Genomic DNA, 12,334 nt, shown 5'->3' on the forward strand with positions numbered 1-12,334 from the left:
TCTCCACAAAGATCTCCAGGCACAGGTGAGGATTGGCATGGGAGGAGAGGTTTCAAGAGTAATTGAAGTAGGAAGGGGTGTAAGACAGGGTTGCGTCTTACCCCCCTTCTCTTCATTATTTATATTAATGGGCTGGACAGTTCTCTGAAAACTGCTACCCAAGATGTTCCCATAATTAATGGGAAATCTCTCCCCGTGCTTTTATACGCAGATGATGCGGTCCTTATAGGCTGCACTCCAAACTCTCTGTGTATTTTAGTACAAAACCTTTCTAAGTATATGGATGGCCTGGAATGGTGTGTCAATTTTAAAAAATCATTTTTAATGTGTAGTGGCCCTGGGAAGCGAGAGATAAGCTCTATCACAGTGGATAGCCAAGAATTGACATGTATGCGTTCTTTCGTTAATCTTGGGTTGGTCTTTACTGCGAACGGCTCCTGGAATGAGCATTTAGCCCATTCCAGGAGCAAGTTCTCAAAGGCCACCAACTCAATTTTGAGTCTTCCCCGCCCTAAGACCGCTGGAGCTATTTTAGCCATTCAGAAAATCTACAAACTACAGTGCACCCCTGTGGCTACATATGGGGCTGAGATTTGGGGCATTGTAAATAGTTCATGTATCCAACAGGAAGAAAATAGGTTCTGTAGGAAACTGTTGGGTATCCCAATCTCGACACCACAATACATATGTCAAAGGGAACTCAACCTTAATTTTATATCTGATTTTATTCGCGCTCGACCAGCTCTTTTTTGGCTTTCAGTAGGGAGGAATCAGGCCGCTTCCCTTACACAAGAGATTATTAGCGACTGCGTAAGGTGTGATAAAGGGATGGATATCCCTTGGTTGAGTGGAGTGCAACAAAGTTTGCGCAACATCAATAGGGAACACATCTTCTTAGATCCTAGTACAGCTGAAGCTGTGTCCAAAAAGGAACTGAGAGATGCTCTCTACTCCCTATATAATAAAGAGAGGATCGACTTAGAATCTGTGAAATCATCTGTTCGCAATTATATGTCTATCGAACATTATTGTCACCACTCTGCATATATATCTCACCCTACCTATGAGTCGCTGGGATAGGAGCCTATTATTCTGCCTAAGAGCTGGAACTGTCAGACTTGCACTGTGCTTTCCTCTTGGGTACCACTCCAACCTTAATCAAACACCATGTCCTTGTGATGGGAGGAGTGGTCAATCAATTATAAATGTTTTATTTTTCTGTAATTACTATATCAAATACTCTAAGTGGCTCTTAACCCCTTATTTTAAAAAGAGACGGCCCATAAGTTTGGACGAGGCCTATCTGTGTATAGCAACCATGGTCGATGCAGATTTGATTTTTCGCACATGCCCTTTTCTTAGGAATGCCATTAGAACACGTAAGTCCATGTTGGATCCCTGAGACTTTTGGTATAATTGCAAAATGTTCTAATGGTCTTAGCTATATTTTTTCCCAAAGAAATCACTTTTAATAGGCAGATTCAAAATGTTATATATTATGTAATATTGTTGTATATTCTTATGATGTCATGTGTTCTTAAATTCCCAGACTGTTTGTAAGTGTTATGACTTTGTGCTTTTATGGGTACCAAGGTACCAGAATAAAGTTTATGAACTGAACTAGTGTAAGCTCTAGTACACTTCGTGTCAAGCCAACTTTGGGGACCCTCTTTCTTTCGGTTTTGTACATGTAATATTTGCCTTACTGTGCCTGCTACAACTTGAAATTAAAATAGAATACCATCTGGTGTAGTTGAGTCACGCAGGCAGGTCTGAAAGGCCTGTCTACATTTGGTTACCAGTTTTTTTAGTCATCACTACCGGGTCCACCATGGACCAGCGTAGAGTGTAACCATTAATTTTGTCTATATTAACAGTTGCTAGTGCCTGGTCGAACTGATTACTAGAGACTTAAAAGTGAGTTAAAGTCCTTTGCCAATTGGGATTACCAATTCACACATATCTGTTTTGGGGATTTAGCAGTGGGGCTGGGGCTCGGTTAGCAGGCTCCAAGGCACTATCAGAGTTGAAAACCAGCATCTAGTTGTCCATCTGGGGGCAAATAATGTGAAGCGTCTGCCAAAGGATTGTTTTCTTACAATCTTTATTTCAACTGCAATTGGTTTGCACTGTATTTAAACTCAAGCCTCACAATATTTTCTTTGAGCCAGACCTTGACGGATCAAAGCAAGCTACCACCAAGGGCAAGGGGGCTTGGGAAACCAACTTTCCATTGCAAAGAGAGTATTCAATGTCTTGGTTAGTGCCGGACACTTGGAATCTTGCATCTCATTGGTAGGTTATCCTTGCACCTGAGCGAACATAGGAATAACCCTGATAGCTAAGTATTAAGAAAAACAGAGGAGTGAACAGAATTCTTTACATATTCTCTTAAATTATTCTGCAAACCATTCCAGTCTACTGTTGTTTCTCTTTGTTTGCCAAGTATGGTCAACCGTGGGCCCTACAGTGCTCTGGTTTACTCTAACATGCTCAAGTAAGTAATTTTTTCATTTTGTGGTTGCAGGGAAAAGCTTGGATCCCTCTCCGGCGATTATCCATTCTGTTGCTAATGTGATCTCAGCTGTGACTTTTGGGCACCGCTTCTCCAGAGACGATAAAGAATTCAATCAGCTCATTAAAGCAAATGATGCCATTGGTAACAAACTAATGAGCGCGTGGGGCAGGGTGAGTCTCAAGATTGCTTCATATTCTAAGTGAGTGGTTAAACAAAGGAAGCAACTTGGACTCAGAAACTTGTATGTGTGACCTGCAATGGATTTAAAGTAAGCTTGTGAAAGAAAGGTTGATTAATAAGACATGGCAAAATAGAAATAAACACTAGACCCTGTAGGGAATCCAAGCTAAACCTTAGCAGCCTGGCTCAAACAGCAAGGCTTTCCTTCGAGGACACACAGGAGAACCAGGACTTGTATAGATTGGGTTTCATCCATGTTCTCTTGCCTAGTTTCTACATAATATCACTGTAGTTTAAAAGTTCATATCTCAACCTAATCTTTCTTATATTCTAAGTTTTCACATTTTATTTTGTCTTAGACATGCATCCATTCAAACACTTGTCCCACACACCTACTCACATAAATAAGATTTTGACGCTTCATGGCTGTCTACCCATAATCCAGAATACATCTGTAATAGAGGGAGATTGTGTCAAATAAGGGCATTCAGGGAGTATTCTGCTAAGTTCCTTTAATATTTTGGTTAAAAGTATGATCAGAAAAGAACACTCTACTTAATCAATACACTATCTTTCACTCCAGCTCTTTGATGCATTCCCCTGGCTAATGCGGCATCTTCCAGGCCCTCATCAAGATCTCTTCAGGAGCAATGCCTTCCTGGAGGAATTTGTGAAGAAGGAAATCCAGAGTCACAAAGAAAACGGAGTGCCTGAGGAGCCCCAGGACGTGATTGATTTTTACCAATCTAAAATATCAAGAGTAAGTGTTTGCTTCTACTATGTTGGCTGGTCTAGTCAAGCTCCCAGGGGGTGCTTCATACATAGAAAAAACACATGCAAAGAACATCACACAACAGGGATCTTTCTGCCTGACTGGTTCTTGTTGCAAATAGATAGTTACACTAAAATAAACTGAAGAAAGGCATGTGATTCAAAAATAAAAAGTTCTGTAATCACACAGTTTGAATAACTTCAGCTCTTAACTAACAAACCAACTAAGCTTTCAAAGGTCATGCCTTTTTAAGCTCTTAATTCAGCAACTGGTCAATCCTAGGAATAACTTGCCTTCCTCTGTCACATGTGAGTGGGCCCAAACCTCAGCAAGCTTAGAAACTCACCTCAGTCAGGATCAAACTGCAGACACACTCCCAACAGTTCAACAATATCCTTTTGACAGAGTTATTTTCCTGGTTTTCTAAAGCAAGTGAAAGGCAATAAATGTGGCAAATTGCAGAACAAATAAAAGAATAAATACACATTTTCACTGATTCTGTTATCCTTTCTTTCACTTCTTAATTCTTATCTGCTACTAATTGATTACTTTCATTTTTTCAAAGGGAGATACTGCTCTTTCCGATCACTCCTTATGGTAGGGTTATTGAATCTGCCCACCTTTCCGAGTTCTGAAGTCTTTCTTCACTTCCATTCCTCTGGTTCAAAGAATCAATTAATCTAACCCATAACTACTGCAAGTGTGAGTCCTCATCCACATTCATTATTCCCTGATGACACAGTTTACAATATACCCGTACACTAAACTAGCTAACCCAATGTTATCTTCTCATATGGTAAAGCGAAATCCGCAATCTGTGTAATTTAATTATGCAATTCAACATACTCCCAAGTTATGATGTCTTCACTATAGGCTGTTTCAGTATTTTACATTTGCTGCGTTGGCTTATTTATATCCCATTCAGGACTCTCATGATGACCCCTCTACATTTGATGAACATAACATGGTCCGCCTTGCAGCTGATTTTTTTGGAGCTGGGACAGACACCACCACCAACACCCTACGCTGGGCACTCCTTTACATGGTGAAACACCCAGAAGTCCAAGGTGAGTGTTAAGATGGGTACTACAGAAAGTACTGTGTACCCTATATGGTATTATTTCAGAAGTCTAAAGAATGGGTGTGTTCAATAGATTAGCACATTTAATTAAAGAATTATATAAGGAGCACATGATATTCCATTAAGAGATGCATTTTGTATACAGCTTTGATGCAGTGTATGAGGTCTGTCAAACCCATTCAAAACAAGCACCACTTGCAGAAAGTCTTTTAGGGCATGTATAAGCGAAGAGTCAATGACAGTGATTCACCAAAATGTCCTGGGTAGCAGATGTGATATTTCACAACCTTAATACATCCTCTATTTTCATTGCAATTTTTAGCATCACATTACCTCTGCCAACGTTAACACAACAGAAAGAGATGTGAAGTGATAAAGTCAAATCAAAATGACTTTATTTTGGTTGCAAGAACCATAAAAAGATTTACAGCCACAAAAGATAAAATACAATACATCGAAAAACCACCCAAAATCTAAAAACAATCATAAAATTCCAGCTATATCTTGTCATTCTATCCATAAAAAGTCAGTTTAGGAGCAAACTGTTATTCTAATAGTCGTCATACAATTTTACTCATAGTGCTTCCTAATCACAATAGAACCCCATATATAGTTAACTAATGCAGAGCATATTTCAGCGGTTGCTAATGACTGTAAAAAATTAAAACAATCAATATATGAAGAAGAACGAATGTTTCTTAATATTGGTGATAAAAATCTAATTCTCACTGATTTATACTATTTGCAAAATAATACAAAGTGCATAGTGCTTTGACTTGATGAGTTATCACACGGAGAGGACTTAAGTCTGTCTGACCACTCTCCTTGGCTTGGAAGTGCACAGTGCATAAACAAAACCTTGTTAAATAAAATTGGAACTGAGAGTTGGTAGAAAAAGTTAAATAAAATTGTAGAGGAGTGGGTTACAGGTGAGGCGCTCCCATATTGCCATGATGCTGACAATTACGCATGTTACCCCTAGGGCAATATGCCTCTTTAATAACGATCTTGACATGACAGGAATACTTTCAGGGTTTTAAAAAAGTGTTCAAGATCTATCTCCTGATATTTTCGCCTCAGATAATGGAACCAGGGAATCTTTAAAACATTATCTAATTTTAAGCAGTCTTTGATGACATCTTTTGAAAACATTAAATCATCTGAGAGCCAAATCTTAACCCATATAAGCAAAGAGGCCCTGCCTGCACTGTCTTCAATGGACTCTAATTTCAATTGCGTATGGCCAAATAGGGTAGGAGCACTTTTCAGTATAATCAATAATCTTTTAATACATTTATTGTCAATAACTACGAGCTGTTTGTTTATATCATGGCCCCAGACATCCGCCCCATATGTGACAATAGGGAGACATTTAGCTCTGTAAAGGGTAATTAATTCCTTCACGGGCTTGTGCATTAGTTTGCTGGCAAGACAAAATAATGCATCCAGAGCCCTACTTGTCTGCTGCTCTCTGGTGATTAAAAGTGGTGTTCAGCTGATTATTAAACAGATTGCTCAGGTTTGAGACATTGGTAACCTTGTATATCTTCTTACACTGGACACTAAAAGTTTTAGATGTAGAGGTTTTAGCACCACATACCATTATGTATGATTTCATCAAATTAACTTTTAAGTTGAGAGATGTCATACAATCAGTAAAAGCATCAAGAGATCTGTGCAAACTCATGGCTGTCTTTGCTAATAAAACTGTATTTTCTGCAAGAGATAAAAGAGGAACAGGAGTGTTGCCTATTTTGGGGAAATCAAGTTCCCTATTTACCAAGAAAGCCTTAAGTCCATTTGTGTAAATTGAAAATAACAAGGGGGCTAAAAGACATCCTTGTCTAACTCCCTCGGTTGAAATGATTGGTTGAGTTTTCTCCCCTTTACTACCTTATCTTAGGGTGACTGTTGTGCTGGACTGAAGCCTATGGAGGAAGGTTATGAAGGCTTTTTGAACACCCACGCCTTCAATCATCGCCCAAATGTATCTCGGTTGACAGAATCGAAAGCACTAGATATGTCCATGGAGGCCAATGAATAGAGCTGCTCATGGACCTAACATGCTTATTAATGATTAAGGATACGTTAAGGCACTGTTTAGGTGTACGCCGCCCCTCCTAAAACCATATTGACCTAGGCGTGCAAGAAAGACCCTGCCCCAAACATTTACTGGTGAAATCATAGAAATGTCATACTAGCAGTAAACAAAAGTGTAAGATTATTTGAACATTAAAAAGTTAATAATAATAATAATAATAATAAAAGTTGTTAAAAAGTAGAAAAATTATATTTTCTTCCATTTCAACATATATCCCAGGGTGTAGCCACTATATGTCAGGTCATGGCACATCAGCCTAACAGACCAACAGTTGATGCCTCATAAATGAATACGGAGAATTTCCTCCTTTAACTGACTGGTTAATACACTATTAAATGTCACTATGGACCGAGGGACGACCAATGTAAGTGGAATGCTGTTCTTTTTGGTGCTAGTTGTGATAGTTCTTTTATGTATTAAAAAAAACATTAATCAGAGTGTGGTTTAGTACTAAGAAAACTAAATATGCTTAAATAAATATCTTTATTTTTTGCTTACACCTGAGTTTTGATACCATTGAGACCAATCTTTCAAACAATGGATGTAAGGATTGGAATGTTTTCTTTGGGCGTTTCTCTTTCTATTCTAACTGTACATCAGATGCAGTGGACCCATAGCTCAGCTGCATAATAACACTTTTCAAACATCCAAACTTCGGGACAGATTCGTAAACTGCACTTTGTGGTATGTTTTGTAGTACTGGAATAGTACTACTACAAAACTTACTACAAAATGCTATTCACAAAACTTTGTAGTGACCTACACTTGCAACTGACACTTTTGTACTAACTTACAATTTTAATGTAAGTCCAACATTACACAGGATGAACCACTGGTACATCAACACCCTCTCAAAATAATGGGGATAGGAACTCAAAATAAAACCCAAAAAGAAAGAATGTTACAAGAAATTAGATTATTTAAAACGCTTAAAAATATAAATGAATGCTAAACATAATTTATAAAAACAGTACATATTTATTATTATAAAAAAGATGCAAAAATATAGCGTATTTATAATTTAATTATAACATTTAATAACCTAGTTTCAATTAAACTCATGGTACCATTACAACTAATTACATTAATTGAAATTAATTCTATACATCACTTGCAACCATTTTTAATGGAAATAAAAAAAACTTAATTTAAATAAACGTGTTTACTTTTTCACTATACTTTGCCATGCCAAGATCTCCGCCCTGATTGTGGCAGTCAGGTCAGTGATATTTTTTTAATGTGCATTAATAATTATTAAAAGTTATATACAGAGTTAATTCGAGTTATTTTATTTCTTTTTTATAAAAATGTATTCTTACATCATCATCATCAAGCAAGCTTTAGTCGATTGAAAAATAAATCATAAAAGCACATTATACATAATGACATCATAAAAACGTATTTAAAATACCTATATTAAAAAAGGAAAACCCAGAGTTTTTTACATTAAATATTAAAAATTTGTTACGATGAGGGCACACGCTTGTTTCGTTGGAGTGCACAATAAGATGTTGATGGAATGCTACAGTATAGATTATTGTCGGTACTCACTGGCTCTGGGATACGTTTGCAGAGTCCATTAGTTATTTTGGATGCAGCAAATGCAATCAATGATGTATAAAAAAACTATATACAAATATTGCAACATATGTAGAATACTGTGTATGATATGTTGAAATATATAATAAAGTGCTCAAGCTGTGCAAAGTATAAAGCATTGTATTGTGCTAAAGATCGCTACCTTGATCATGTGTGCTAAAGAGCCAATCATTCCCGGGTTAGGGTTCAATCTTAAAACATATGCATCCAGTAGGTCTCAATGATAGTAAGGAGAGCCTGTTACACAAGTGGGCTCTGGTGGACCAATATGTGATGATAGCTGACAATATTTACCCACCAGCTTCGGTACTCTGACAGACGATAAAAAATACTTATAAACAGTAAAGCAGACCATGTCTGTTTATAATAGTTGTAAATATAGCAGAGGAGGTCTATATTGCTTTATCTTCAGAGACCTCCGCAATGCTTTCCTAATGAAGAAAAAATGCAGTTGTGATTCAACAGATACCGAGTCATAGGGACAGGCTATGCGATCCTGTTCACATCTAGCTGTAGATAGATAAGTCACTAATAGATGTGCCAGAACAAGGTGGAATCTGACCATGAAGTAATGGTGGGAACTCAGAATAATGAGCAGATATGGTTTTATAGTTTTGGTTGTTACTAACATGCTAAAATCCTCTTCCTCTCTTTTCTTCATCATATAGTCCAAGCACTCTCTCTTGACCAAGATTTTGATCTGCCTAGAAATACACGAGGGTTGTAAAAAAGTCTAGTCTCCTTATATTGATCAGTTGAGTCTTAACATATCCTAACCAGTCAATACTACTTGCCTTGTCTAGTTTCATACAGTCATTGATTACATTCTAGGTCAAGACAGATTCTGTGTGATTCCAAACTGAGATCCATAACATTAGTGGAGCTAGCAAAACTATAACTCTTACATGAACAAGGCCCAACTCTTTGTGACAGATGGATGCAGATACAATCCTAGGTAGGCCTAACAGTTTGCTTGCAAATGTATTTTTGACAACCTGTAATGAGGAGGGCTTGTGTGCTCCCCATATTTCATTTACATAGGTGGCTGCTGTAACGCATATATCCTTATACTAGCAGCCCGTCCCGACCTTGTCTGGGAGCAATCAGGCTTCCCTGACCCCCGCCCGCCCGCCCCGACATTGTCCAGCAGCCCGTCCCCCGCCCGGCCCGTCCCCTGCCTGCCCCGACCCCCGCCTGCCCCTCCAGCAGCCCGGCCCCCGCCCGGCCCGTCCCGACCCCCGCCTGTCCCGACATGGGTCCCCTTAGTAACGACACGGAAGTGGAGCTCAAACACATGGCTTCCATAGGATCACCTCACCATTCCTTATGTATGGCCCACAAACTGTTGCGTGGTGTATTGAGTGGCTCCATAGTGTGTACCCTTTGTCGCTAGAAGTTACACAATCTTGACTGTTCACACTATTAGTGGAGCGCGTTAAGTAAAGTAAGCTAGGGCCCGTCCCCCGCCTGCCCCGACACCCGCCTGCCCCTCCAGCAGCCCGGCCCGGCCGGCCCATCCCCCGCCTGCCCCGAACCCCGCCTGCCCCGACCCCCGCCTGCCCCGACATGGGTCCCCTTACCTCAGCCGCCGCTCCTCCCCCGCGCTCCCCAGTTTACCGCTCACCGCTGCTGCTTGTCACCTCACCACTGCTGGCCTGTCCGCTCCTCAGTTTACCGCTCCTCGCCGCTGCTCGTCACCTCACCGCCGCTGGCCTGTCCGCTGCTCCTCACGTCACCGCTCCTCCCCCGCGCCATGTCCGACGCTCCTCGTCTGGCTCCTGGACGCCGCTCCTCCCCGCGCTCCTGATGTGAGCACGCACGTCGCGGCCGGCGCTACTTCAGAGGGACTACTTTTTTTTACTGTAAATTTTGAAATAACGTTTTTTATTTTTATTTATATAGCCTATAACCATCTACACACCCTGACAATTCCAACGGTGTATCAGGTGTGTGGATTGGCGCTGTGTTACCCGAGTTTACCCGCCTCAAAGGCTGAAAGTTCTTCCTTTCTTATAGTAGTACTAGCAGCCCGTCCCGATGTTGTTCTGGGGAGAAAAGTAATGTGTGAAAAAAAATTATAACGCTTTCAATATTTCTCGGTACACAACATTTTTGGTTTGATTTGATTGTGGACGTAGAATAAATTGATTTTGCACATTTCCAGTCCTAGAGAGAGCAACATATAACTGGCCATGAGTGAAGCAGTCTTCTCGTAATTCAATGCCTAAAACTTTGTATGTTTGTCCTTGAGATTTGTTATTAGTAGAAGCAAAAGCAATGTTAATAGGGAGCTGCAAGCGTTTAAATTGAAATGGTAGATCATTGGGGATCATGGGTATGCGTGGAATGTGAGCTAAGTGTCCTGCGGCAGGCCCAGAGAGAATAGTTGCTTTAATGACATAGGGTAAAAGACTTATAACTTGTAGTCGTGTTCCATTGCAGAGATCAGGTGGATGTAGGTTGCGTAATAACATAATGGGTATCCCAACTTTAATTTTCAGTAAATGAGGCGGAAGTCCAGATGGGTTAAGTGAGTTTAGGAATTCTTGCGGATAATGCACGGCTTCTTGAGTTTCTAATACTGTATCAATGGATTTATAGACTTTTGTGTCTCCTGGTATTTGTAGTAGTAAGTGTTCATTGATATGGTTGACACTTGACTTTCTGGGAGCAACTATAGCTCTTTCGCATATCCAACGGAAGTCTTTTGTAAGAATATGCTCTATGTCCGGGTATACATGTTGTATGAGTTCCTATAAGGTAGACACTGGCGTCCCAAAGTTGTCAATATTAATATTACCATCATTGTTAGGTACCTCACCATTACCAAGTTGGAGTAGAAGATCAGCAAAGCGACTATCTCCACCTCCCAAATGTGTCCTCATGTTAGTGCGTAATGTAAGAGTTTGAACACAGTTCCAGAGTTGTGATGCTTTTAAGCATGCTTTTAGTATGTCGGCACGTGTCCCTCTTGGAACAACAGGAAGAGTTTGTCTGAAGTCTCCAGCAAAGACAACAGTTACGCCACCCATTATGGTATTGACATTTCTAATGTCTTGCAGAGTTCTGTTGACGGCGTCTATATGTGTGCGGTGTGTCATAGTACATTCGTCCCACATGATAAAAGAGACCCTTTGAAGCAGTGTTCCTAAGGGTCCATTTTTGCATACAGAGCACGTAGATTCTTTTTCAACAGAAACATTTAAAGGCAGTTTAAAAGTTGATTGTGCAGTTTTACCACCAGTTAGTAAAGTAGCATCTATTCCCGAAGATGCAAGAGCCAATAGTCCAAAAGAGCGTACTTTAGCTAGTATGAGGTTAATTAAGTACGTTTTACCTGTTCCTCCTGGCGCGTCTAAGAAAAATATTTGACCTTGTTTACTTTCCACACTAAGAACAATGGTGTTGTATGGAACAGTTTGATCCGGAACTAAGTTTGGTAAATGTTGTTCAACGTATTGATGGATGTTATAATTTGAATGTAGTATTTCAGTGTCTTTGTTTGAGGTATGTGTAGTTCGATAAGTTTGTGGCAGTTTAAAATCTTTTAAAGATTTTTCATTTAGTTCATAGAGGGAGTCTTCTATTGCAATGAGTCCTTGGTTAAAGATGTCATTAGTGAATAGTATTGAGTCATCATGTGTTTGTTGTTGTTTACTGTGTAGTATATCTTCACATAAATGTTCTTTGTATTTCTCCCATAAAGACATAGGATCCGATGGGTTACAAAACAACAGAATAGTAACAAACAATTGGCGTAGTTGATTGGGGCAATCTGAAAGTGCAGCATCACCTAAAGTATGTTTCCAATGTTGGTCGTCTTTAATGAGTCCAAGTGATTTACGTGCAGCCTGGTAGGTAGGCATTATTTGTCCATTAACGGTTAAAAGACTTTCAAAGCATGTAGGTCCGCGAACATGTTGTAAAAGAATGCGTAAATGGAAGCACTCTGATTGGTTTGGGTGAATAGTGTACATTCTCCCAAGAGCGGAGTCCTTTTTTACTCCAGGGTGGCTTAATACGTCAATACCACGTTTCCTCCATGTAAATGTAGATTTCCCCCAGGTATAGTATTGAGGAACC

General features: G+C 39.7%; 1 protein-coding gene across 1 annotated transcript in view; it reads left to right on the top strand.

Moving 5' to 3' along the window:
* The window catches only part of LOC144791755 (cytochrome P450 2J6-like), an 80,978-nt gene that overhangs the window by 47,851 nt on the left and 20,793 nt on the right, over nucleotides 1-12,334 (top strand). Inside the window, exons 4-6 of the mRNA XM_078666525.1 lie at nucleotides 2,528-2,688; nucleotides 3,282-3,458; nucleotides 4,396-4,537. Of these exons, the coding sequence (XP_078522651.1) occupies nucleotides 2,528-2,688; nucleotides 3,282-3,458; nucleotides 4,396-4,537 (480 nt within the window). The remainder of the gene's footprint in view (nucleotides 1-2,527; nucleotides 2,689-3,281; nucleotides 3,459-4,395; nucleotides 4,538-12,334) is intronic.

The sequence above is a fragment of the Lissotriton helveticus genome, chromosome 11 (assembly GCF_964261635.1).
Source record: "Lissotriton helveticus chromosome 11, aLisHel1.1, whole genome shotgun sequence".
In the NCBI taxonomy this organism is placed as follows: Eukaryota; Metazoa; Chordata; class Amphibia; order Caudata; family Salamandridae; genus Lissotriton; species Lissotriton helveticus.